This window comes from Prunus avium, chromosome 6, assembly GCF_965620075.1.
Source record: "Prunus avium chromosome 6, drPruAviu1.hap1.1, whole genome shotgun sequence".
NCBI classification, from domain to species: Eukaryota; Viridiplantae; Streptophyta; class Magnoliopsida; order Rosales; family Rosaceae; genus Prunus; species Prunus avium.
Genome location: NC_142289.1, coordinates 7,263,343 through 7,288,408, shown reverse-complemented (window position 1 = coordinate 7,288,408; position 25,066 = coordinate 7,263,343). Strand labels below are relative to the sequence as shown.

General features: G+C 38.5%; 4 protein-coding genes across 5 annotated transcripts; 1 reads left to right on the top strand and 3 right to left on the bottom strand.

The window, feature by feature from the left end:
• Positions 1-45: 45 nt before the first annotated feature.
• LOC110760996 (NAD(P)-binding Rossmann-fold superfamily protein) lies at positions 46-3,042 on the bottom strand. The gene is made up of 8 exons (XM_021963366.2): positions 2,738-3,042; positions 2,303-2,534; positions 2,124-2,203; positions 1,823-1,976; positions 1,644-1,722; positions 775-859; positions 631-677; positions 46-403 (listed from the first exon to the last, which is right to left on the bottom strand). Exons 1-8 carry the CDS (start codon positions 2,853-2,855, stop codon positions 230-232), a joined length of 969 nt encoding a protein of 322 aa, XP_021819058.1. The 5' UTR covers positions 2,856-3,042; the 3' UTR covers positions 46-229.
• A 3,398-nt stretch (positions 3,043-6,440) lies between these two features.
• LOC110761002 (putative ADP-ribosylation factor GTPase-activating protein AGD6) lies at positions 6,441-10,254 on the top strand. The gene is made up of 5 exons (XM_021963374.2): positions 6,441-6,584; positions 6,688-7,547; positions 7,668-7,757; positions 9,098-9,596; positions 9,820-10,254. The coding sequence occupies exons 2-4, from the start codon at positions 6,714-6,716 to the stop codon at positions 9,593-9,595; spliced, it is 1,422 nt and encodes a 473-aa protein (XP_021819066.2). The 5' UTR covers positions 6,441-6,584; positions 6,688-6,713; the 3' UTR covers position 9,596; positions 9,820-10,254.
• A 204-nt stretch (positions 10,255-10,458) lies between these two features.
• Positions 10,459-13,990, bottom strand: LOC110761022 (cation/H(+) antiporter 20-like). Of its 2 annotated transcripts, none has more exons than XM_021963397.2 (4): positions 13,650-13,990; positions 13,331-13,529; positions 12,417-13,231; positions 10,459-11,945 (listed from the first exon to the last, which is right to left on the bottom strand). In XM_021963397.2, the coding sequence occupies exons 1-4, from the start codon at positions 13,827-13,829 to the stop codon at positions 10,791-10,793; spliced, it is 2,349 nt and encodes a 782-aa protein (XP_021819089.1). In that variant the 5' UTR covers positions 13,830-13,990; the 3' UTR covers positions 10,459-10,790. The 2 variants fall into 2 exon arrangements, with proteins under 2 accessions (XP_021819089.1, XP_088111715.1); XM_088255589.1 differs by having other exon boundaries at positions 13,778-13,882.
• Positions 13,991-14,191: 201 nt separating this feature from the next.
• CHX20 (cation/H+ exchanger 20) lies at positions 14,192-19,571 on the bottom strand. Its single transcript, XM_021963358.2, has 5 exons — positions 19,196-19,571; positions 18,490-19,012; positions 17,706-18,211; positions 14,892-15,827; positions 14,192-14,719 (listed from the first exon to the last, which is right to left on the bottom strand). Exons 1-5 carry the CDS (start codon positions 19,376-19,378, stop codon positions 14,321-14,323), a joined length of 2,547 nt encoding a protein of 848 aa, XP_021819050.2. The 5' UTR covers positions 19,379-19,571; the 3' UTR covers positions 14,192-14,320.
• Positions 19,572-25,066: the final 5,495 nt, after the last annotated feature.

Genomic DNA, 25,066 nt, shown 5'->3' with positions numbered 1-25,066 from the left:
TTAATTAACCAGCACACCCGCCCGCCACCCAATAAGATTCCTGGCTCTGTCCAAATCCCATTACATTATTTTTTCGACAATACAAAATAATTATCAACATACGACCAAACGACAATAACTATGAACCTTTTCAATCAAACCCAAATTCCACAAACATAAGGGTTATGCCTTTTAAGCAAGCTTTATATAAAAATAGGCATCACAGATTGAGAAGGTGCTTCTTAAATAATCAGCTTTTGGAAGCTCCGTCAATCAACTTGTTGCTGAAGTCCCAGAGCTTTTTGGCTAACTTTTCATCTCTAGCATATGAGCTGGGTTTCATCTCATTACAGTCCACATAGTATTTTCCAGTCACACCTTTCAATTTTGGATGCAGGGCTACATACAATGTTGTGGCTGCTCCCTGATAAAACATTCAATTCAGACAATGCATGCAAAAATATATTAAACAATGAATTATAATTGAGATTAGCTTAGTTGGTTGAGCTCTTTGGCCTCAAGCCCTGTGAGCAGAGGTTCGAAACCCCAGGCACCGAAGAATGTTTGTGTGTAAACGAACCCTCCTATACCCTAATCGCTTGTACTAAAAAAAAATTGAGATTATTTGATGGAGAGTAACTAATTAATCACCTGAGGGACATTCTTCCAAATCCAAAAGGTGAACAACTTCAAAGTTCCTGCATAACAAAGATGATCAAAGTTAATGGCCTAGCTGTGATACAAATTACAATATGTGAAAGTGTATCAAATTATGCATGGGATATTTGTACATACTCATCAGAAGAGCAGAATGCCTCATGAGAGGTGTCATGATCAATCCTGGGTGGACTGAGTTGACCGTTATGTTCACACCTTCTTCCTGCACAGCACGGCAAGCAATTTGCCACTTAATTAGAGCAGATTACTTGCATATTAATTTACCTTCATTGTCTGACTTTTCACAGATGAGTTCGTCCAACACAATAAATTGCTTGCTTGGAATTTTAGAACTTTCTGTTTAGGTTTTATTCAATTGGGATCATTAATAGAATGAAATCATGTCGACCTACACGGTGTAAATTTAGATCCAACTAGATTATGCCTACCTCCCAACTAGATTTTACCCTAAAAATTAAGACCCTATCTTAGAGAGAAAGTTCACTTCCTTTTAGACTCTTTGAGGATAGAGAATTTCATCAAGGACCGACAGTCGTTCGTTCATGAAAACAGTCCTTATGATTCAAAGTTCACACACTGTGAGTACAGGATACATGTCTGTCTATGGGACCATGAATGGGGGCCATTTATTTCATCTATGCTTTTTTTCCCAGCAAAGCATTGAAGACCTCTGAATTTTGTACGTACGGAGAGCCATCTTTTGTTAAAGTTCAATCGACTCTTGACACCATCTCCATACTATATTATATACCAGCCAGCCCCACCACTTCATGTGCCTCCATAATCATGTAGGTCTCACCAATGCTTATTGAAGAGTCTTTGGACACTATAGTTAACTAGTTGAGGCCAGTGACTAATGACACTGGGAAACATTCACCTACCACAACTACCATGTACCTGTTTTCATTTGGCTAAAATGAGAATGATAAAGATAACTTGGGGTTGAGCTAGGGTTCTAAGAGCAATTATGTAGGAAATAGGATCACCTGCAATCGACGAGAGAGCTCGTTGGCATGAAGTATGTTTGCTAATTTGGATTGCCCATACGCCCTTTTGTCATTGTAACTGAGGGGACGCGAAAAAAAAACATCAAGTTAAAGAGCTATGAACTAGCTGCTTATCATAATCTTTTTATTTATAAATAACCACTGTGGAAAAAAGATACCTAATTCGATCGTTGATATTATCGAAATGAATCCCATCTTTATAAGTGTGTACATGAGCAATTGATGACAGATTCACAATTCTGCCTTCCACACCAGTAGTTCTAGCAGTGTTCTTCATTTTCTCAAGAAGAAGGTTTGTTAAGAGAAAATGACCTGTAAAATTGGTAATTGGCTTAACTAGAATGCAAATAAGTAACAAAGGTTTAAAACCCCTTTTTTTCATAAATATTTTTCCCAAATCAGGATATGAGATGGCCTTACAATAATCCCCAATTCCGAAAGCAAATAAGTAGGACCTACCAAGATGATTGGTTGCAAACTGCAATTCTATTCCATCTTCCGAAAGCCGGTGGGGGCAGAACATGACACCAGCATTGTTTCTGCAACATAAACCACCAATTTCTGAAAAACTGAATAAGATACAGATGCTAAAATGTTACATGAAGCCTAAATAAAATAAGAGAGAAAAAGATCATTACATTAAGAGGTTGAGAGGAAGATCAAGAGCATTGAAGCTGTCAACAAATGCTCTAACAGACTTGATGGAGCAGAGGTCAAGTGTTAGAACATCAACTCGAGCACTTAGATTGTCTTTAAGAATGAGCTGCTTTGCTTCCTTTGCAGCCTCTATGTTTCTGGCAGCAATGATGACATGGGCTCTGCGAAGTGCCAAGACCCTTGCAGTTTCCAACCCAATCCCACTTGCCCCACCTGCATTTCACAAACAGGGACAGAAATGTTAATCAAACAGAAGTGTTGTTGTTGGCTTTTTGCTAGCTACCCAAGATTTATCATGATAATGATTCAATGCATCTGATTGGTAGTCTGAAAGAGCCACAGAAACCCCAAAAGAAAGGCCATTAAGAAACAAAAACACAGAATTCAAAGAGGAAAAAGCAAAAGTTATAGCTGACCAGTGACAATAGCAGTAAGGTTGCTAGCATCAACTCCTTCAGTGACCTGCTCAGCAGTGGAAGCTGATCCAAACCCACTAGGCCCTGGCCTTCCTGTCACCAATGCAAAGATACCCATTTCCTAAAATCACACAAAAGACACAATCCCAATCAGAAAACTCACACAGAAGCACAGAGCAAGTTCCCCTGTTTTTTTTTTTCCTGTCGCTCCACAAATATGTGAGACAAACTGATAGAACCCTCTCTTTCTTATAACATTTGGGAACAAAGCCTTGGGAGAGGGGTAGAGGACAAAAGAAAAAAGATGCCTCGAACCATAAGATGATAAGAATAAAAAATTTTAAAAAAAAAAGAAGAGGAAGGAAATGCATGGGAAATTAATATGAGTACGGGCTGGTTGAATGTAGGTAATAAATTGGGTTCAACTGGAGCTACTGCATTGTTGACAAGTATTAAATGCTCTTGGGTGAAGAGATGTTAATTGGCCTCAACCAACCCCTCAACAGCACATCAATGTAGTTTTCTTTGGAAAATTGAAAGCCATTATCCTTGAATTCAGTGCTGTTTTTTTTTTGGGTATTCTTCCTCCATCAATTTTATCATCAACTTGTGTAGAATGATCAACCTGATTATGATTGGTGTGCCAAGGACTTAGTCTAAAGTAGGGAAGTCGAGGGTTGCGTTGCATGCACAATCACAATATATTTACCATTACATTGTGTGGTGATATGAAACCAAACTACCCAACAACACCAACTATGTGCTATATATAATTATGAATCGATTGGATCCAACTGGTCCCGGCTTGGAATGATGGAACATCTTCATCATGATCAGCTTGCTTGAATGGACCGTGCTTCCATTTTGTAAAAATAAAGAGTTAAGCAATCTAGGTTAGATCCTTTTTTTAACCGCAGTCAAATTAGTCAACTGATAAGCGATGCAGTTTGAGTCACAGTTTAGTCAAATAAAACGCCATTGTAATTTCTAAACATCTAACATCCTAACTAATAGTCAAATAAAAATAATAGAGATATTTGATTCGGTTTAGGCGGTTTTCATATAGATTTCTTATCACCATTCATGAAAGTGTTAATTTGCATTGCTTAAATAAATAAATAAAATTCATCGTGGTTGTTTTGGTGCTGGGGAACTAACTAAACAGGCAAAATGCATGTGAACATCCACCAATCGTGCGTTCCCACTTGATCCCTCTCCCTCTCAGAAACCAAAAATTGTGTCTTAATGCGTCTTCATTCCTTTCTTGACTCACCAAAATCCTAGTATTGTGAACGTAGGAATAACATTCGGGCATTAATTCTTTGTTTCTGTCAACCTTAAAAGCATAAATAAATCAGGAAAAAAAATGATTTTTTTCTTTTAATATAAACGATAATCTAAACTGTAAGAGTAGAGAGTTTCTCACACGCATGTTGAAATTTGAGGTCGCTGATATCTGCGTTAATATCTTTTTCCAGTGAATTAGACCTGTCAACAAAGAAGAAAGGATTTAAATTATGCTGGTTCATGCATTGACATTAAATATACTCATGCTCATCCAATCCTCTGAAATGTCATAAAAGACTGTAGACATGGGCATGCGTATTGGCTACAGTGACTGATCCATCCGAGCTAACAGTAGCTGTCTCTCTCTGCAGTATTATTGTAAGGCTAATCCTTTGAGGGTCAAGAATAGTCCATGAGAGAGACCACAGAAAAAGAGAGTATGGAGCTATAAAATATGACCCCTCTCCCAAGTTCCAACTAGCTCTCTTTACCAAAACGGTGAAGATGCTTGGATGTCAAAATTCATTCTGTGTTTCAATACCTAAATTTGAAAATCAAATTGATTTGATATTTAGAATGAGGGAAGCAAAGTATTTGATTACGAATTTTAACGTAAAATTTGTTTGGTTTTTTTCTTAACTAACATGCCTAATTCAAATTCCACGTTAATTCCAATATCGAAGTAAATGAACATGTGATTGATTTTCCTTAATTTTAGAACTTTATGGTTCTGGTGTATGAGACGGTACAATAATACACAAGGTGTGTGAAACTTATCTATATTAATAAAGTTATCAGCTTTTTAAAACTAGGCTATTCAATAAGGAGGTCCTAAGGCTTTAATTAAAATTTTAAAATCAGCCGAACTCAACCTAATATAATTGACTGCATTAACACGCATGTGGGGGTTGCTTTCTATCAATGGGATCACAATGCAACTTCAACTTGTATCGGTTCCCTTTGCAATACTATAAAATCGATTTTTTTTTTCCGCAAAAAAGGAAAAAGAAAAAGGAGAAATTGGCATAGTTAAGAATTTCTTCTCTCTCTCTCTTTTTCAATTATAGAAATTATTTTACATATTTATTTTTTTAATTACAAAAATTATAAGGGTAAAATCGGAAAGTTAGAAAATAATTGAGAATTACACTTTGTTGACAAATATGGAAATTGGGGCCTAGTTCCAAAAATTACTAAAAATAAGATACCAATGATCCATCTACCTACCAATTCATTCCAATTGTCCCATGTGAGTTCCTAATCAGCCCGTTATAGAACATAGTATTTATTTGAGTTATTTACACTAATACCCTATGAGCTTTCTTGTGTTTTCACAAAATCTCCTTAGGTCTCAAAAATTACACGAACACCACCCCCTGAGGCTTCAGTTTGTTTTCATAAAACTCATTTTCGTTGATTGTTTGTCCAAAAATTAATGAAAAGGAATTTTGTGAAAACAATTTAAAACCTGAAGGGGTGTTCATGTAATTTCTAAAATCTTAAGAAGTTTTGTGAAAAAACCAAAAACCTCAAAGGGTGTTAGTGTAAATAACTCAATTTATTTTCCTTCAATATTTCAATATTTCATGCAGGGGTAGGCATATTTATTTACAACGTTTTTTGGGAGAGAAATGTTACGGGCTTGAAATCATTTGGGGCTTTTATTGTAATTGAAAAATAATCATTTGGGCCTCTTTCAGTATCTAGCAAAGCTCTAAGCCCATTTGTCTCATTCTTCTGAAATCTTTTCCACTTCTTTCTTTTGAATGTGGTAATATTCAGTTTCAAGATCCAAAGTTAGAATGGGCTTATGGGCCTAACGAATATTGTATAAAATATTCCTTCCCCAAGCCATTGCCTAATAATGTGAATGGAAAAACAACTCAGGAATATTTTTGACTTTTTATGGCAAATATTAGTATCGCATACATGCGACTTCTCGAACTAATAAGGTTAAGTCAAAATGTGAGTTAGAGAATATACAAGATCTCAGTCACCTTTTTTATAACCAAAACATCTAATTTCATTGTACACTCTAATATAAGTACTCTAAATTAACAAAAACAATTGAAAGACGTGGAATTATAACTCTTCAACAATTTGCTCTGAAGTATTTTCGTCACCATAATTACCCGTTTCGTATTTCTTTTCCGGACTTACCAATTTATGAATCTTCTTATTTTGACAATCATTCATACTAGAGTGAATAAAAGAATTGTGTGTGAATAATATAATTGTACGATTTAACAAGATGATGAAATAAAAGATCAAATAAAATGAAAGTCGAATGAAATGATGGGCCATTTACAAAAGAGCAAACAAAACTGTCACACAAAATACGTTAACCAACCAATCAAGGAACGTTTTTTTTTTGTTGAAACAAATTCATAGGAAGGAACAGAGAAGTAAAACTAAAAATCACCGCACGTGCCACCCTTGTGACATGCAGCCAGAGAGCAGTGGACTCCATCTGTTCTTCTAATCCATAAAACTATAAAAAGTGTTCGACGAATTAACGCTGTCGGTGTTCCCCTCATTCTAATTCCTCTCCCCAAACAGGGTGACATTCCGCCTCCCTTCCTCTCAATTAAGTTCTCTCTGTTTTTTTTTTTCTTAAATTTTGATCTCAATTTTTTGATCCGATTTTGTACAATCCGATTCAGATCGGAACGGATCGTACCCCCAAAAAATGGCGGCATCTCGGCGGCTCCGGGACCTGCAATCGCAGCCAGGGAACAAGATCTGCGTCGACTGCTCCCAGAAGAACCCGCAATGGGCTTCGGTATCCTACGGCGTCTTCATGTGCTTAGAGTGCTCCGGCAAGCACCGCGGCCTCGGCGTCCACATCTCGTTCGTCCGATCCGTCACCATGGACTCCTGGTCCGAGATCCAGATCAAGAAGATGGAGTCCGGCGGCAACGAGCAGCTCAACACCTTCCTCGCCAGCTACGGCGTCTCCAAGGAGACCGATATCGTCACCAAGTACAACACCAACGCCGCCAGCGTCTACCGGGATCGGATTCAAGCCCTAGCCGAGGGGCGTCCTTGGCGGGACCCACCCGTCGTGAAGGAGAGCCTAGGGTTCGGGAAATCAAAGCCACCTTTGGCTCATGGAGGGGGCGGCGGCGGCAGCAGGGGTGGTAATTCGGGGAACAATGGGGGGTGGGATAGTTGGGACGACGACGGTTTCAGATCGTCGAACGATATAAGGAGGAACCAGTCGACCGGCGATTTCAGAGCTGGTGGTGGTGGTGGTCATGGTGGTCGTGGGGGTGATGGATATGGAGGAAGCATGCCCGCCAGGTCGAGGTCTACGGAGGACATTACGAGATCGCAATTTGAGGCCTCGGCGGCGAACAAGGAGAGCTTTTTCGCGAGAAAAATGGCAGAGAACGAGTCTCGGCCGGACGGGCTCCCGCCCTCGCAGGGCGGGAAGTATGTCGGGTTTGGATCGAGTCCCGCGCCTTCCCAGAATCATCAGAATGTGAATGCGCAAGGCGATGTGTTATCTGTTGTTTCTCAGGTTGCATTATATTTGTTTTTGTGTTTATTTTGATGTGTGATTGATTGTGGCTGGAAATGGCTGAATATTGATACACATTACATGTATGTTTTTGGTTTTGCACTTTTGTCATTTGAATAGGGTATTGGTAAGTTATCTTTGGTTGCTGCGTCTGCGGCTCAGTCGGCTGCGAGTGTAGTCCAGGCAGGCACGAAAGAGCTCACTACAAAGGTATTTTACTTGTCACTTTTAATTTTGTTTGATGTTAGATGACCATTCTGCCAGGCATAGGCATTGTATCTCTGTTCATGCATATTTATTCTGTCTTCTAGTTCCAGTAGAGTTGCTGGTTTGCAATTTCTCTTATAGTGGTAGTTCGAAATTATTGAAATGCTATGCACGAAGAATTCATTGTTGTGGTTATTGAAATGCTATAGACGTAATGGTTTAATGCTTATATTGAATGCTGTGAATGGAGGAACTTTGTATGTGTACTGCGTTTCTTTTGGCTATGTTAATAAGATGATATATGTTTGGCGCCACTGTTTCTGTTTGTATGTGCTTTTGTCAGTCCAATGACATACAACTTCATGCTCCGTGCCTGTAATATGAAATGTATTTGGAGCTAGGTAATTCTAGCTCTACTGCAATAGAAAACAGAAATAAACTAAACTAAACTAAAACTAAAAGATCTCTTACTTTCTAACGTAACTAATATCAGGAACTCATTAAAAATAATTCTATTTCAGCTTTCCATTTGGATCACCTTTAGAGAGGGACAAGGAATAGAAAATTGGTAGTATTCTGAATGAAAACGCAACATTCTCTTTATTCTTTCAAATAGTCCGATAAGTTGGGTGAACAGCCCTGAAAAAGCTACCTCTGTTATTCATTTTCACCCTTTTTCACCATTTCTACTATTTTTTAACTATCAAATTCCAAATTTAATAGGTTAACTCCTCAGAACTTGAAGCTAATGACTTGCTTCATGGATGTAGTAAACACCTCATAGCGTCTTGATCTCCCGTCTTAACATATCAAAGTACCATTATAAATAACGCCTCCATTTGACATAAAAAACAATTACAAAAACACTCTAGCTCAGCCCTCTCGTGGTGTCAATTACTGGCAAACCACCACTGATAGTCATTGTTTTAAGTAACAGCCAGATTAAATATTATTCCCCCATGGGTATTAGATCAACCTAAATATCCTGAGGTTTGAAAATTTATGAACCCGTTACCATACTACAAATGCAAGGCTATTTCGAGGGGCAAAAAAATCTATTATGAGGAAGACACATCTTGGTAGTAACCCGTTACCTTTGTTTTCTATTTGTTTTCTTTCTTTTTTACATTGCTTTGAGTTTTGAGAAAGGTTTGTGTGTTTTTATTCTTCATCTCTATAGGGGTGTGTGTGTGCAGGGGTGAGAGAGAGATTTGTGTTATTTGCTTTTGGATTACCTAAATATTCTGCATTCTTTTTTTTTACAAGGAATGCATATATTGTAAGCTATCTTTCCAATTTCTGAACTTTGAGAAAGGAGTTGTGTGATTAAACTCTTATAACAGGTGAAAGAGGGTGGCTATGAATACAAGGTGAATGAAACTGTTAATGTTGTCACTGCAAAGACTACAGAGATAGGACATAGGACTTGGGGGATTATGAAAGGGGTCATGGCAATGGCTTCACAAAAGGTTGAAGAGTACACTAAAGATGGAACAACCTGGAAGGCTGATAATAACTGGCAACGAAATGATAGTGAGCAAAATGGATATTATCAAGAGTTTAAACAGGAGAATAAACAATGGAATTCTTCTGGAGGGGTGCAGTCATCGAGTGGGAATTTTAATTCTTACGGCTCGAGTTCTTGGGATGATTGGGACCAAAAAGACAATAGGAAGCAAGAGACTACTAAGGGAACGGGATCCAATAGCAGTGACGGTTGGGCTGGCTGGGATGATGGCAAAGACGATGGATTTGATCATTACCAGAGTGCATCTGTTTCAAAGGCTGCTGGTCACAATGGGAAATCGGATTCAGCGTGGACTGGGGGAGGCTTTAACTAAGGTTAGTGTATCCTGAGGAACATACTTTCATTGTAATTTGAAACTTCTTCCCTGTTTTGTCCTTTTTGTGTTTAAAAGTAGATTGTATGTTCACCACAATGCTATTCCACCACTACAAGAGGTTGCTAGAAACGTTATTTGTCTTGAATTGTATTTGGCTATGATATGCAAGTTTTGAGACTCATTCCTGTTTTGGTTGTGTTTTGCTTTGTGTGTCCATGTAGAATCTTACATGGTCTCAACAAATTTCTGGTTGACCCATAAGTTGCGGACACAAATTATTAGCACGCAAATTGAAGGCTGCCAAGATTGATGCCTAAGGTGGAGGAAATGGAATTTGGTGAATGTGGAATTTGTTAGCAGCTGCTGCTGCTGACTAATTGGTTGGTTGGTGATAAATTGGATTTGAGATCCATTTCCATGGAAAAAGACACTTTTGTTGAGTTTAGTATATTTGCAGAAAACGTTTTTTTTTCCTTTCTTTTTCTTTCATCTTTAAAAGATTTTATGTAACTTAATTGGGGATATTTGGTGTTTTCAAAGTTGTTTATATGTGTACAACTATTCACAAGAGGGTTAATTGCCCAATTCAAAAGAGTACTGAAATGTTCGAATTTGTTTGTGAGATTTGAGGAATGAAAATTTCTTTTAATTTGCAATGGTTCTAAGTATGTTACCCTAATCCTTCATTTGTGTTCTGATATGTTTTCTCCGTTTGAAATCCCAGTAATCAGCAATCAATTGAAGGCATTTTCTTTGTTGAATTATTGGCATGGTATAGTTCTCGCATCCTCAATAGAGTAATTTACTGCTATGAATAGCACCATTCCGATGCAATGTCCTCCGAGACCAAGAACAAATAGTTTGCATAATATAAAAACTACATTCTGTCACTCGAATCTTAACCCGGCATCCTGCTTCCTCTCTGTTCTTCTCAGTTCTACTGCTTTATTTGTTTCACATACCCTACAATAACCTTAAGCGCTGATTCCATCCTCTGGTTGTGTCTTCTTAACTTTTTACAAGGAGATAAAACTAGCAAATACATTGACCGATCAGCTAACATTATTAACAGAATTGAACTAAACTCCATTATTCGTAATTTTCCTAACATGTGGAGTCTGCCTCGGCTAATGACAAACTAATTTACATAGCTACAATTACAAATCATGGTCCCTAACTGCCTTCGATCAATTCATTTTTTACTTCGTGGTGTTTGTATCACAAGTATGGAGGACAGGATCCCATGTGAGGACGAAGCTAATGCATCTCCAATTGCTCCCAGTTCAGCATGCTCCAGCTGCTGGTGAGCCAGTTCTGCAACCATGGCTGGATGGTGCTGCTCTTTCCCCACGATAACCAGGTCACATTCCGTGCTCCGAGCTATACTCACTACCGTCTCTGCAACATTGCCGGCCATCACCTTCTCTATGTATTCCACTGACTCATTATACCTCTTCAGCTCTGCCACTGCAGCCTCATCAACTTCCCTCTCATGGCTCTGCTCCAAGCTGTCTATTCCCTCAACCTGAATGCATCTCACAACTGTGACCATAACACTTGGATGCGCCAGTCTCCTTCCAAACTCCAAAGCCTCGCGGTCGTCGGGTCCACCCTCAAACAAAACGCACACCCTCTTTGAAATGGCGGCACTTGAGGGCGCTGCACGCCTCTCAGGTCTGCCACCAAATCCACGATCCACAAACAATGCCACCGAGCAATTTGCACTGCTTAATACCCTCTGATTGACCCCTCTCCAATCGTGCCCCAAATTCTCCATTGTCTCTTCACCCTCTGTTCTGCACTGTCTGTTAAAAGGCAAGATGATGATCGACACCCTCTTTTCTTCCGCGACGTGGAGTATGTCCTGGTGCATTGTGGACAATGCCGAGATGGCCGTCGTGTGGCGGATGGTGACTTGACCAACTCTACCATACGCCTCAAATGCTGCCGGGATTTGGTCCTGCGAAACCCCTTGACATAAGCGGTTGATGAAGGGAAAACCATTTTTCCGAACACGGTGTACCATCATAATCGAAGATGAACGATCAGTGAGCTCAACAAGATGCATGACGTAAACTTTGAGTGGCGGTGAGTTTTCGGAGGCGGTTCCGGTTGACTCTATGAGGTTGATGAGGGAGGGTACGCTTCCGGGGCCATGAATGCAAGCAAGGATTCGAAGATCCTTTTGCTTCTTTGAGCTTTTGGTTGGAGAATGTAAGAGACGGGGAGTTGGAGAAGCAATGACGTCCCGTGAGGGATTGTAAATGGCCATCACAGCTGGAGTTGTCATGAAGGTGGTGAAAAGTGCCATCAGAACTAAAATAGCAAACATCTCGTCGTTTAGAATCTGCAAAGCGAAGTTTCCAAAAGTTAATCCCCCAAGGTGGTAATAACAGGACTAGATAGCAAACAAACATAGATGGATGGACAGTGAACACATCCCTCAGGCCATCTCCAACGCACCGGAAACTCAAAATCCAAATTTGAACTGTAACTCTATAATACGGTTAACCGCACTAAAGGATAATTAATTTTTGCACTCATCGTTGACCGACATGTATTGATGGGACGATCGACAAGACACAAAATTGATTATCCGCAACTGTATTATTATAGAACAATTATAAGTCTTAAGGTCCATCACTTTTGCACTCGAGAATTTGAGTATGAGAATATGGGTTATTGCATTGGAGATAGAGATGAAATTCACTTATTCAAGCAGATCTTGTCTTTGTAAGAGATGTAGCTTATGGAGTTTATAGATATATGGTCTCTTTAATTGTGTTATTATCTACCACATTACTGAAAATACACGTACCTTCTTTTCCTTTCCAATATTGAGAACAATGAGCTCTACCAACCCTTTGGTGTTCATCAACACACCCAAAGCCAATGACTCTCTTACTGGTATCTTACACAACATGGCAACCAAAAACGTTCCCAAAATCTTCCCTGTGCAGGACACTGATATCACCAAAGCCAACAGCCCCCATGCCTTGACCCCTTGAATTTTAGCCACATCCGTCCTCAACCCACTTGAAGCGAAGTAGAGAGGGAGAAGCAAACCAGACACAAAATCTTCAATCCTTTTGGTCAGTTTGGCTTCAAACTCACCCCCCTTTGGGACCGTTAACCCGAAAACAAAAGCTCCGAATATGGCATGGACACCGATCAGGTCTGTCGTAAACCCGGATATCATTACCCCGGCTAGGGTTAAGCAGATGTAGGCCTCGTCCACTAAGCCATCATTGGATGAGCTGCGTTTGGCTACCCAGTTCATGAAGGGCCTGACCAAAGTTAGCTGAAAAGCAACAAAAGCAACACCTGAAATGAGAACCCAAAGGGATACTAAGGGGCTTTTGTGGTTCCCTCCGGCTAAGGCCACGGCCAATGCCAGCAATATCCACGCAGCGACGTCGTTGAAGGCTGCTGCTGCCATTGCTGTTTCGCCAACGCGAGTTGTGAGCAGTTTGAGCTCTGCTAGGATGCGTGCGAGGACAGGGAAAGCGGTGACGGAGAGAGCTACCCCAATGAACACAAGGCACTGAGCGTAGCCCACTTTGTTCTCCCCATGGATGGCTTTGCGCATGAGGAATGTGACCCCTACTCCGAAGAGAAAGGGGAGGGAAATGCCTGAGAGAATTTGAAGATAAAAGTCTGAAAATTTGAGTGAAATGTACTAAAAGAAAATATTGGAGAATATATTGTATCAGAATGAAATTTGGAACATGCCTGCAATGGCTATGGTGATGGCTTTTCTGCCACTGCGGCGAATGGAGCTCAGATCAAGCTCAAGGCCTACAAGAAATAAGTAAAAGAGAAGGCCAATGCTTGCTACAGATTCGAGTATGGGGGTGCTCCATGAAGGGAATATGATCTGCAAGAAGTGTTTGTTCCGGCCAAGTGCTGATGGTCCCAACAAAATCCCACCCTGAATTGTACGCAAGAAAGTAAAAGCAAACATTCTTTTCAGTCATGCACAAAAGAAAAAGAAAAAAAAACAACGTAGTTTTAGACATAAGCACGCATATATCAGCAAAAAAAACAGTACTAATATTTCAGCGATGACTTTAGGTTGGCGTAGTGGCTTGAGAAGTAAGGCGAGGAGGCGGCTAACAAAGAGGATGAGAGTGGTTTGAACTATCAACAATGGGAAGGCATGGTGCAAAGGGTTGTCACCTTGCCAAGCTCCATCTGATGAAGTACTCATAGTGGTTATGTTGAGCTCCATGGTTGGTGGTAATTGAAAGTTAGATTGACTTTGAACCCTAAATGACTGGCGTCTTTGTTCTTCACAATGGTGAATTGAAATTAAATAAGTAGGGGATGATTGATTTTTATTGACGATAAGAGAAGTACCAAGTGGTCTCAAGTCAAACCTAGCGCCACACCCACCCTGTTTACATGTATAAACAATACTGCCTCCAACTAGAAGGCAGATAATTGCTCCTCCCACTTAAGTCAAGTTTGTTTGTTTATTGTTTGTTATGTTATGCGCCACCAATTAATCAATCCAGTGCCAATCATGTTGCTTCTTAATGAATCCCTTAATCATTGCTTTGCTTTGTCATTAAATTTCTAAACTCTGAATCATTAGCTTGGATCTTTTCTTCAACTACCGTCATAAGTTGATAACAAAACCTAATCTCACATATTTTTTGGACAAGGAAACTTGTAACAAAACAATACACTTTATATGATGAACAAGTTAATTACTTTTGGTCACACAGTTTCCTTAGAAATTTCAGGCACATTGCTGGAAGATTCTTCTGCTACGAACCTTTCGTAGTCACGGTGCAGTATCTTTGACATGGGAGCCTCCACGGCGTGGGTTACGTCATGTCGTTGAATCACAAGGACTGATGAGACCACACCATGGTCTGATGAGGCCAATATGTCTCCAACAGGGCCTAACTCCGCATGCTCTGCTTGCCGGTCTGCCAATTCTGCTACCATGGCTGATGGGAACCTCCCTTTTCCCACGACCAATAGGTCTTGATCTCCACTTCTTCCTATGGCCAACACCCCCTCTATAATGTTATTGGCTCCCACTTTCTCTATGTACTCTGCTTCCCCATCCCACTTGCTTCTGAACTCAGCCATTGCACCCTCATCGAGTTTCTGATGATCAAATTTTACCATAAATTAGTACATACTGAAAAAGTTAAACGAGCTAAAATTGTGTGATTTGACTAATCTTTTAGTGTAACACGGAGAGGGTGATGTGACGAATGTGTGGTTATAGATGGAGGACATATTGCAACGTGACTAAATTGTAGTTAGGCACAAATACCTTTTCTTTCTCTCTGTCCATTTTAGCTGTGGAGAAGCTGTAGCTATTATCAGTGGACTTGGAGGGTGAGGGCTTCAACATAACCCCATGAGGCCCATTACTCTCCAAGCCCTCTTTCTCAACGAATTTCACAATTGTCACTTTAACTGCCGGGTGTTCGGCCATCCTACCACCCAACTCCAAAGCCTCACGATCATCAGGACCACCGAAAAAAATAATGCAAATCCGTTGGGTTAGGATGGTTGTAGGCCCAGGATTTTGTGATCTAGGGCGACCAAATCCACGGTCTACGAGCACTGCAACCGAGCACGGTGCATTTTGAAGCACCTTTTGGTTGACCCCTCTCCAACTGTGGCCCACAATCTCCGTTGTCTCCTGATCATCACCGTCGAACCTCCATTGTTTGTGGAAGGGCAAGACGATCATCGCTGCCCTCTTATCTTCCGCCACGTGGCATATATCCTCATACATTGTGCACAGGGCTGAAATTGCAGTTGTGGGCCGGACCGAGACACGGCCCAATTGGCTATAGGCTTGGAAAGCCCCGACAACGCTGTTGTGGAGCTGGCCTCGGCCTAACCGATTAAAGAAGGGAAACCCATTTTTTCGAGCTCTTTGGACCATGATAATGGAAGAGGAGCGTTCAGTGAGCTCCACAAGGTGCATAAGGAAGAGTTTGAGTTGGGATTTCTTAGAGCTCCGAATGGACTCAATGAGGCCAATGAGTGAAGGCACATTGGGAGGCCCATGAACACATGCGACCACTCGAAGCTCGTCTTTGAAGGCCACACTGGTCGAGAGGTCACCTAGCTTGCGGCGAGGGCGCAATGAGATGCCACGTGCCGGCTTGTAAATGGCCATTACTAGAGGACTTGTGATGAAGGTGGTGAAGAGTGCCATGAGGACTAGAATAGCGAATGTCTCATCATTAAGCACCTGTAATTAAATTAATTAGTAATTCTTAAGATAACATTGTTTAACCTAAAGTTACAAAAATCACATATCTTTGATATCATGTCAGCTTATCACATACTTTTTCACATAGTAATATTAAAAACAAATTTAAGTAATAATCTGACAACATAACGCATATACCAACGTATAAAACAATATTAAAAGACAGCTCTTATAGGCGTCCTCAAATAGAAAGTTAGAAATCTTGCAGGCGAACAATAAATTGATAAGATATATATAAAACACAAAGTTGCAAATTTATATATGTATAAAGTTGCAAATTTATACTTTCCCCAAAAACCACTAACTTTAGAATATTTAACTGATTTTCTAGAAAGGCCAAACACACCAAGTTAAAGGGCAATGTTACAGACAATTTCTATATATATATTATTTAGATGGGTGGTGCTAGAGGCACCAACTTTGGGCACCAACTTGCTCACCAACTCTCTAATAGAGGTGGAGCCCGTCAATACAACGGATCCCACGCTCTATTAGAGAGTTGGTGCCCAAAATTGGTGCCTCTAGTATTTTCCTATTTAGATGCCCTTAAATAGAAAGTTGAAGTCACAAAGTAATAATTCATCAAATTTCTTACATCAATAATTTAGAATTATTATTTTTTGGTCGAACCAATAATTGAGATTATACAACCCAACTTTAATCTTAGGATGGATTCACAATAAAGCCAAAGGCAAACTTGACAAACTTGACCCAAAGTCCTTGCTTTTTAACCTTTACAAAACGTGTGTGTGTCCCTTAAGCTATTCTTTTCATGACTATCTTTCTGGCAAAAAATTTGGCACTGTTTGAGTGTTTGTTGCTTTTTAATTTTCTGAAGACACGTAACTATCTAAGGGCCGGTTTGATAATCATTTCAATTTTAGTTTTTAGTTTTCACTTTTTATGCCAAAGTGTAGACAGAAAAAAAGGAGAACGAGAGGAAAGATGAGAGGGAGGATGTGAGAGAAGGGTAACAAAAGTGAAAATAAAAACTAAAAACTTAAATCTATTTAAAAGTGTTTTCACTTTTGTTATTCCTCCTTCTCATCATCTTCTCAATCTCATCCTCACTCCCAATTTCATTCTAATTTTCCTCTATATTCTAAAACTAAAAATGAAAAGTGAAATAGCTATCAAACGTCATCATGCAGGGTGAGGATAGTTGTGAGCCACAAAAGAGTTCATGGATTGGCCAAAAGCTTTAAGGAAAATGGAGGGGGGATCAATCAATAAAGCAAAAAAGAAGTGACATAAAGTTCCAATTGCCGCTGAATGCAGTGTAAACAGACAAATAACGTAAACGACAGATTACAAAGAGGAGGGTAAAAGTTGAGCTGTCGTTTTCAAATGACTTTGCAAATGGTTCCCTAACATGGCCCCAACAACTAGAACTAGCTGCCTTAAGTAAGTTAATCCCATGCTAAACAGTATTGATTAGCTGATATCATGAATTTGTTGTGATAGATGCACATGAAACCTAAGTTAATTATATTCTCTAGTTAAGTTGATTTTTTGTATTTATTTGTTTGAATTCACAGTCTGACATAACATGGCACCAAACAACATTACACAATTCACTTTCATTTTTTCAAATGGGAGATTTTGTGTTTGGTGAGATGTCAAGTGACGATCAATTATGTTATTGTCAGTCGAACGACGATACCTTTTGTTACATTGGTATGAAATGTATGATTAAATTGTAACTATAATTTTTATTTTTATTTTTACAAGCAAGAACATGTTAATTACACATGGCAATTCAATCAATTTTCATACTTGTTATAGTAGTGTATATAATTAATTAAAATGCCGATGTAAATGTGGTGGAAATCAATTAAATAAATAATTATAACTGACCTTTTTCTCCTTGCCAATATTGAGAACAATGAGCTCAACCAAGCCCTTGGTGTTCATGAGCACACCAAGCGTCAAGGACTCCCTAACAGGGATCTTAAACATCAAAGCCACAACAAACGTCCCCAAGATCTTCCCAGCGCAGGCCGTCGATATAACCAGAGCCAGCAGCCCCCACGCCTCTCCTCCCCTGATCTTCGCCACGTCCGTCTTCAACCCGCTTGAAGCAAAGTAAAGTGGAAGCAACAGACCAGAAACAAAGTCTTCCATCCTCTCTGTCAACCTGTCTGCAAACCGCCCTCCTTTTGGAATTGTTAGGCCAAACACAAAGGCTCCGAATATGGAATGGATCCCAATTAGGTCTGTCACGAACCCGGCCACCATGACTCCGGCTAGGGTCAAGCAGATATAGGCTTCGTCCACTGAGTCTTGCTCCGGGGAGCTGCGGCGGGCCACCCAGTTCATGGCGGGGCGGATCACCACCATCATGAAAGCAACAAAAGCAAGACCTGATATTCAAAAGCCGTTACTTACTTACATGGATATACCAAATAGTAACTGAAAATATATAAAATAGCAGAAAAGTCAACATATAAAATTATAATGATTAGGCTTTATACTATTTCTTCATTAAAAGTGAGATTCATTTCAACACAGAAAATGTCCCTTTCTGTTTAATTAATCATACAAAATAATTATATTTATATTTATTTAATATATTAGGTGAAAAAGAAAACTACGAATTTTTGTTGTTGAGGATATTGTATTATTTTCTGACCATATATACCTGAGAGGAAGACCCAGATAGATACCAAGGGGCTCTTCTTGTGTCCACCAACACCGTCACCGGCCAAGGCCACCGCCAGAGCCAGCAAGATCCATGCAGCGACGTCGTTCAACGCCGCCGCAGCCATGGCAGTCTCGCCAACCCGAGTGGTCAAAAGCTTGAGCTCTGCTAAAATGCGGGCGAGCACAGGAAAAGCGGTGATGGAGAGGGACACTCCCATGAACACAAGGAACTGGGTGAAGCCGGCCTTGTCAGCTCCGTCGATGGTTTTCCGGAGGAGGAAGGCAACTCCGATGCCGCAGATGAAAGGGACAGATATGCCGGCGAGGGCTATGCCGACGGCGCTTCGGCCATTACGACGTCGGATCGAGCTTAAGTCGAGCTCTATGCCTACGAGGAACAAGAAAAACAGAAGACCAATGCTTGCCACGGTTTCGAGGATTGGGGTGCTCCATGAGGGGAATATTTTGTGTAGGTATTGTTTGTTTCGTCCGAAGGCTGACGGCCCAAGCAATATTCCACCCTATATAATAATTATTCGAACACAAGATTAACATTTGACCACAAAAAATAAGTAAACACAAAAGATTCAGAATATTATATATTATTAAATGGGGATTCTAAGTTCGAAAATTAAATAAATCAAGTAGCTCGTTATTTCTAATATTATTGAAAGGGGTTTTAAATTCGAAAATTAATAACTTACTGCAATTTCGGCAATGACTTTTGGTTGGCGGAGGGGCTTGATAAGGAAGGCGAGGAAACGACTAACGACAATGATTAAGGTGGTTTGGACGATTAAGAGTGGGAAGGCGAAGTTTAGAGGATTATCGCCTTGCAATAAGCCACTTGACGCCGTTTTGATTGAAGTTATGTTCACCGGAGCCATAGTTGTAAAATAAATTTATGAACTAAGATGTAATAGGATGGCATGGAAAAATCGGAGCAATATATATACAGAAAGGGGGAGGGAGGGAGGGCAATTGAAGTGTTGGTTATTGTCGTTGTGTGTAAAGTGAATTCACTGTGGCCCAGATTCGATTGGATTTTTTTTAATACAAGTTTTGAAGGGGAGTAGAGAATCGAATCTAGGACCTAAGGCCATCTCTAGTCATGGGCTATATCCCAAATATAACTCTAAAAAAATAATGCAAAACTCATCTCCAGTCATGGGCTAAACAAAATTTTGGCCAAATTTGGAGAACCACATTTGGCTCTTTAGCCCTCCAACCGGGCTAAATGTGGGTCTCATGCATGCGCTTTTGAAGAAGATAAATTATCAAGTGTGAGCACGAGCACAAATCATCTCGTGCAAATGCATATCCAACATCCAACAATAAAAGCATTGATGTCATTGATATATTTTTCAAAGCCTTTTTAAATGTTTTCAATTCGTGTTGTTTAAGGGTTCAAGGTTTAGTCATGACCGTTGGAGGTCAGACCATTGAAACCCAACCTTGTTTGTTTTCTAAAATGTGGTCACCTTCTTAGATATTTTCAATTCGTAAAAAAATTACTAGTCATGATCGTTAGAGGTCAGACCATTGAAACCCATCCTTTTTTATAAATTTAAAAAAAAAATTATAAATGCGGTCACCTTTTTAAATGTTTTCAAGTGTTGTTTAAAAAAAATATATAATATTCTTGGTCATGGAATATTGTCTTTAAATAGTAGTTTAATTAAATTAAACAATACATAGTTGTGGAATGTATGAGTGTTGGCTAAATATTTAGCCCTGAACTACATTTAGCCCTATGATTGAAGATGGCCAAAGGTTATCTCCAACCATGAGTTATAGGCCATATATGGCCCCTAAAAAGTGCAAAACCCATCTCCAATCATGAGTCAAAATAATTTCGAGGGCCATATGTAACCCTTTAACCCTTCTCCCATGCTACGTATAGCCTACCTTTAGCCCGGGCCAAAGTTTTTTTTGTGGACCCATAGCATGTGCTACCCAATTAGAGGATGAATCAAGTGTGGGTGTGAGCAGGGGAAGACTTCATGCAACTGAAAACCAAAGGGCATACGTTTAGATCCAAGAGCTCCAATTAAATGCGATGACATCAACGCCTTTACTTTATTTTTTCTTTTTAAAGTTTTGGAACGTTTTAAATTGGGTTTTTTTTTACAAAAATTATATATAAAAAAAACTTGTTCAGACCGTTGGAGGTCAGAACATTAGAAAGTTCAGCAATTTTCAAACATAGCCATTATACATTTTTTCATTTTTTTAAAAAAACCAAAAATATGTCTACACATTACTTCAAATTTCTCCACAGACAAAAAAAATCACTCATTTCTTACGAACTTTATCACATTCTTTACTTATTTACAACTTTCCACACTCATTTCTCTAAAGAACCTAAATAGTAGTTTAATTCATTTAAACAATATATAGTAGTTGAATGTATGAGTGTTGTACCATAATTTTTTCCAAAACAATAAAATATGTAAGGCCTAAAAATATAGTCATACATGGCTAGAGATTGAAAATTTTAACCTTATACTATTCTTTAAAATAATAATATTTTAGAGGGCTAAATTATACCCGTGCATTTGGCCTATAGCCCATTACTAAAGATGAATAAATGAATAAAATACTCTTAACCAATTGAGCTATAAGTCCCTCGAAGAATTGAGTTATTTTAGATATGATTAACACAAGTGGGTTAATTAGTATCGGATCACTTGTAAAATCCACCCAAATAAAAAATTAGCACCCCTTGCTCTTAGTTTTAGACATTGGTGTGACTAGGATCAGTTTGATGTTGTACAATAAGTGTGGCGTGTGAGCTAGTCACAGCTTTATCAGAAATTTGATTGATACTTAATTATTAATTTAGTGTTATCCATAAAAATGTGGCTCAAATTGGTTTCTCTTTTGTTGGTTTAACATCTTCCTCTTCTTCTTTCCAACAAAACAAAACACTTGTAAATTTGGATCAATCAAAACTTTCTCTAATTTTGGAAAATTTAATTAACTAATCACGAGACTCTTCCAAAAAAGCATTGCAATTTTTGTTCACCACACTGAACTTGACCCGTGGCACCAGTACACTGGATCATGATCAATCGCACGGTCCATACTCATCAAGTGCATGGCCCCTCCATGTTTTTCCTTACAAGATGGAAAATGAGAGGAGCCTACCTGAAGACTACTGAGGAACTCGTACCTTTTTTTGCCTTTTTGTTTTTGGGGTTCGGAAGTTAGAGAGGTCTAGAAATTCAAGTGTCCGTTGAGTAAGAGAACCGACTAGTTAGGCAAATAAAGGATCCAATAGTGTAGTGGTTTAAAGAAATTACTCTCACAGAAAAACTTCTGGATTTGAATCCTAGTATTCGTGTAGTGTATATGAATGAAGTATGTTATCGCCCATCTCAATAGGAAAAGCCGACACCACACCAAATAGAACGGATGGTAGATTGAAAAAGCTAAGGCTATAGCTAGCTTCAATGTGAACCACATGTGCATAGCTTGGGCACCATAACATAAGATTTATGATTAGTTGTACGTCGAACAAAGCAGCTGCTAACAAGTTGCTTTCTTGTTCACTCTTTTGGCTTTGGTCCATACACTCTTTATATCCGAGTATGAGAACTGAAAGATTCGTGGCCACAAGTTGGTAGTTGCGACTTTCCAACATGTTCCAAATTAGACTAAGAGGACCCATATGCATGCTGTGGCGCCAAAACCATATAACTTATTAATTTTCTGAAAAAAATTCAATATGAAAACAAGAATTAATGAATTTTATTTTAATTTAATTTTCTGAATTAAGTGTTAATTATTTTTGGGGTTTCTTTTTGGATCAAATACCTGAGCAATATCCACCAACATATCCAAGAGACCGACCGACATAAAATAAAAAAAGGTATCCTACATCTCTGTTTTCATGGAACCAAATGATTATTTTATTTAGCGTACGTTCTTGAAGGAAAATGAAACAATTATTAGACAAGATCCAATGGGGTTTTGCTATGCTTAGTTCTGAATAAAATAATTAGTACTGATTTGCTCTAAGAAGTATTTGGTTTGGATTGGATTGTTGAGTTGGACAAATTTAATTGGCATGCAAACCCTAATTATGAAATCGTCCAAAAAGTAGAAAAGTATGGAGCCACGACGCCACTCTGATAAGTATCCGATCCAATTGAGGATCTTTGCCCGGTTGTTTCACTTTGCTTGTAACGCCTTCTTTCTTCGACTAATGTAGCCTCACCTACCCATCAAATTGTGTTTCAATAGAAATAGACAAATCAGAGATTCGTGAAGTTTATGGAGGAATTAATACAAGGGAGTTTCAGCTCCTTTTGAGTTGTTCTTATACAACTCTTGAACCCAAAAGCAAAATTGAAACGATAACTCTGATATCATGTTAGACAATTATTGAACCTATAAAACTTAACATAGTTAATGAGACAACAATGCATATCTAGCTAACGAAGTTAATTAAACTAGTGTGGATCTGTTTTATTTGTTTTGTTAACATAATCATTGAACTAAATGCTAGTAGCTAGATTCAAAGGACCTCCTAGATTTGGAAATAATCACATTTTCAATTATCCAAGAGAAGAATGGAGTATATATTCGTTTTGTGATCCTTTTCTTGACAAAGATTGATGGACACGTAACGTTGCATATATAAAAGAACATAGAATTCCAATCAAAAGGGCCATACAAAAAGAATTGATTGAAAAGAAGTTTCCTAGGATTTGCATTGCACAAATACACGAATAGCTCTGAAGTGGTGCCATGTGAAAATCCTTGTTCTTGTTTTGTTTTTGGGACATACCAACTTGAACTTCCTCGTTGGAAATTCAGCGGATCTCGGAGAATCAAAAGTAAGCAAAGTTCCATTTGTCGAAGAAAAAATGGAATAAAATAAGTTTTTTTCTTTCTTGGCTTCAAACTGACAGAGATTGATTATTGTCACGTACGCATGCATTATGCATATGAACATGAAGGCGGCGAAAAGACAAAACGTTGTACACTTTCAAGTTTCGGTTGTGTTATTTTATTGAAAGAATATGTATATCGCATTGGATTCATCCGATGTGTGGTTTGGATGGTGCACATATGGGGAAACAGAGAGTATCAATGATTAAAGCTCTAACCTTACAATCTTGATTGTTGAGTTGAGACCTATTCAGCTTTATTTGATTGATATGATTTACGTGAAATCTGCTGCATATCAAATAAAATGAAGAGCTTTATTGTGAAATGATATAAAGTGGATATGATTATGGAAAAGTAACCATTTTCATGACTCGAATCTCTATCGATGTGGTAAATTGGGTTGGATACTAACGTTCTAATAAGACATCACTAAAAGAAGAGGTTAGAGTTTTTAACTTTAGAAAGAAAAAGTAAAATAAAATATTGGATTTCAACTTAGCTTAGCTCAATTTCCTATCGTGATTTTCAAGTGTCGACACCGATATTCCCTTGTATTAGCGATATATCCCCGATATATTGTCAACATCATCGTTATTTCCCGATACCTAGAACAGAATCCAAAAAAATTTCAAAAGTTTTGAAGGCAATTGATGCAAATTGAAACCCAAAAATCGCTTATCATTATTAGAATATGCAATTAAGTTATGAGATATTTAGTCATATACCCATTCTTAATACTAATAATATAGATAAACTCTTCACCATTTAATTTCTATAAACACACCCAAAAAAAAAGCCCACAAAATGACATATGGCCCTATTGAGTGTTTTGGGGTTGGGTTTGTTTTAATAAATCAATGGCAGTTTTGTAATTTAAAAGAAGTTAAAAACCTTTTTATTATGTTGTAAATGGGTTTTGGGTGTGTTTCTAAAGTCCATTTCATATAGGATCTTTTTATAATTTGGGCTCATATATTGGGTATAATAGTTAATCTCCCTTAAGTTAAATAGGAGGAAATTAAAGCTTCATTGGAACACCTATGAACTAAACAAGCCATTAAATCATACCCAGAACCCTATAATATATTAATATGAAGAATCTATCTACAGTCTACTACCCACATACCTCCAAAAACATCTTACTACCTTTATGCATGGTTTACTCATTCTAATTAACGTCTTATTTTCAAACTTTTCATTAACGCGCATTACATACCACTTATATTTCATCATATGTATATCTTATATTTAGTAACTTTTTGAGTTTATTTGTTCAATACACTCATTATAATGTACATAACATTAACATCTACAAAAGTTTAACTCTAAAATTCTATGTTTCAAAACTTATGTTATACTTGTAACTTTTTGAGTTTATTTGTTCAATACACTCATTATAATTTACATAACATCTACAAAAGTTTAACTCTAAAATTCTATGTTTCAAAACTTATGTCATTTTTGTTGATTTTTTTCTTGATACTTAAAACAATAACAATATATCCCTGAAAAATCCGTAAATTGGAGGCCTAATATTATCTGTGTGAGCGTGACTGATATTTTAATCCTTGAATACTTCCACTTGGTGTTGATATTGTGTTCATAATTTTGACAGAAAATTGGCAAATGAAAGAAAGGGAGCCCAAAGGGCAACTGGGCCAGGTTCATACAATTCA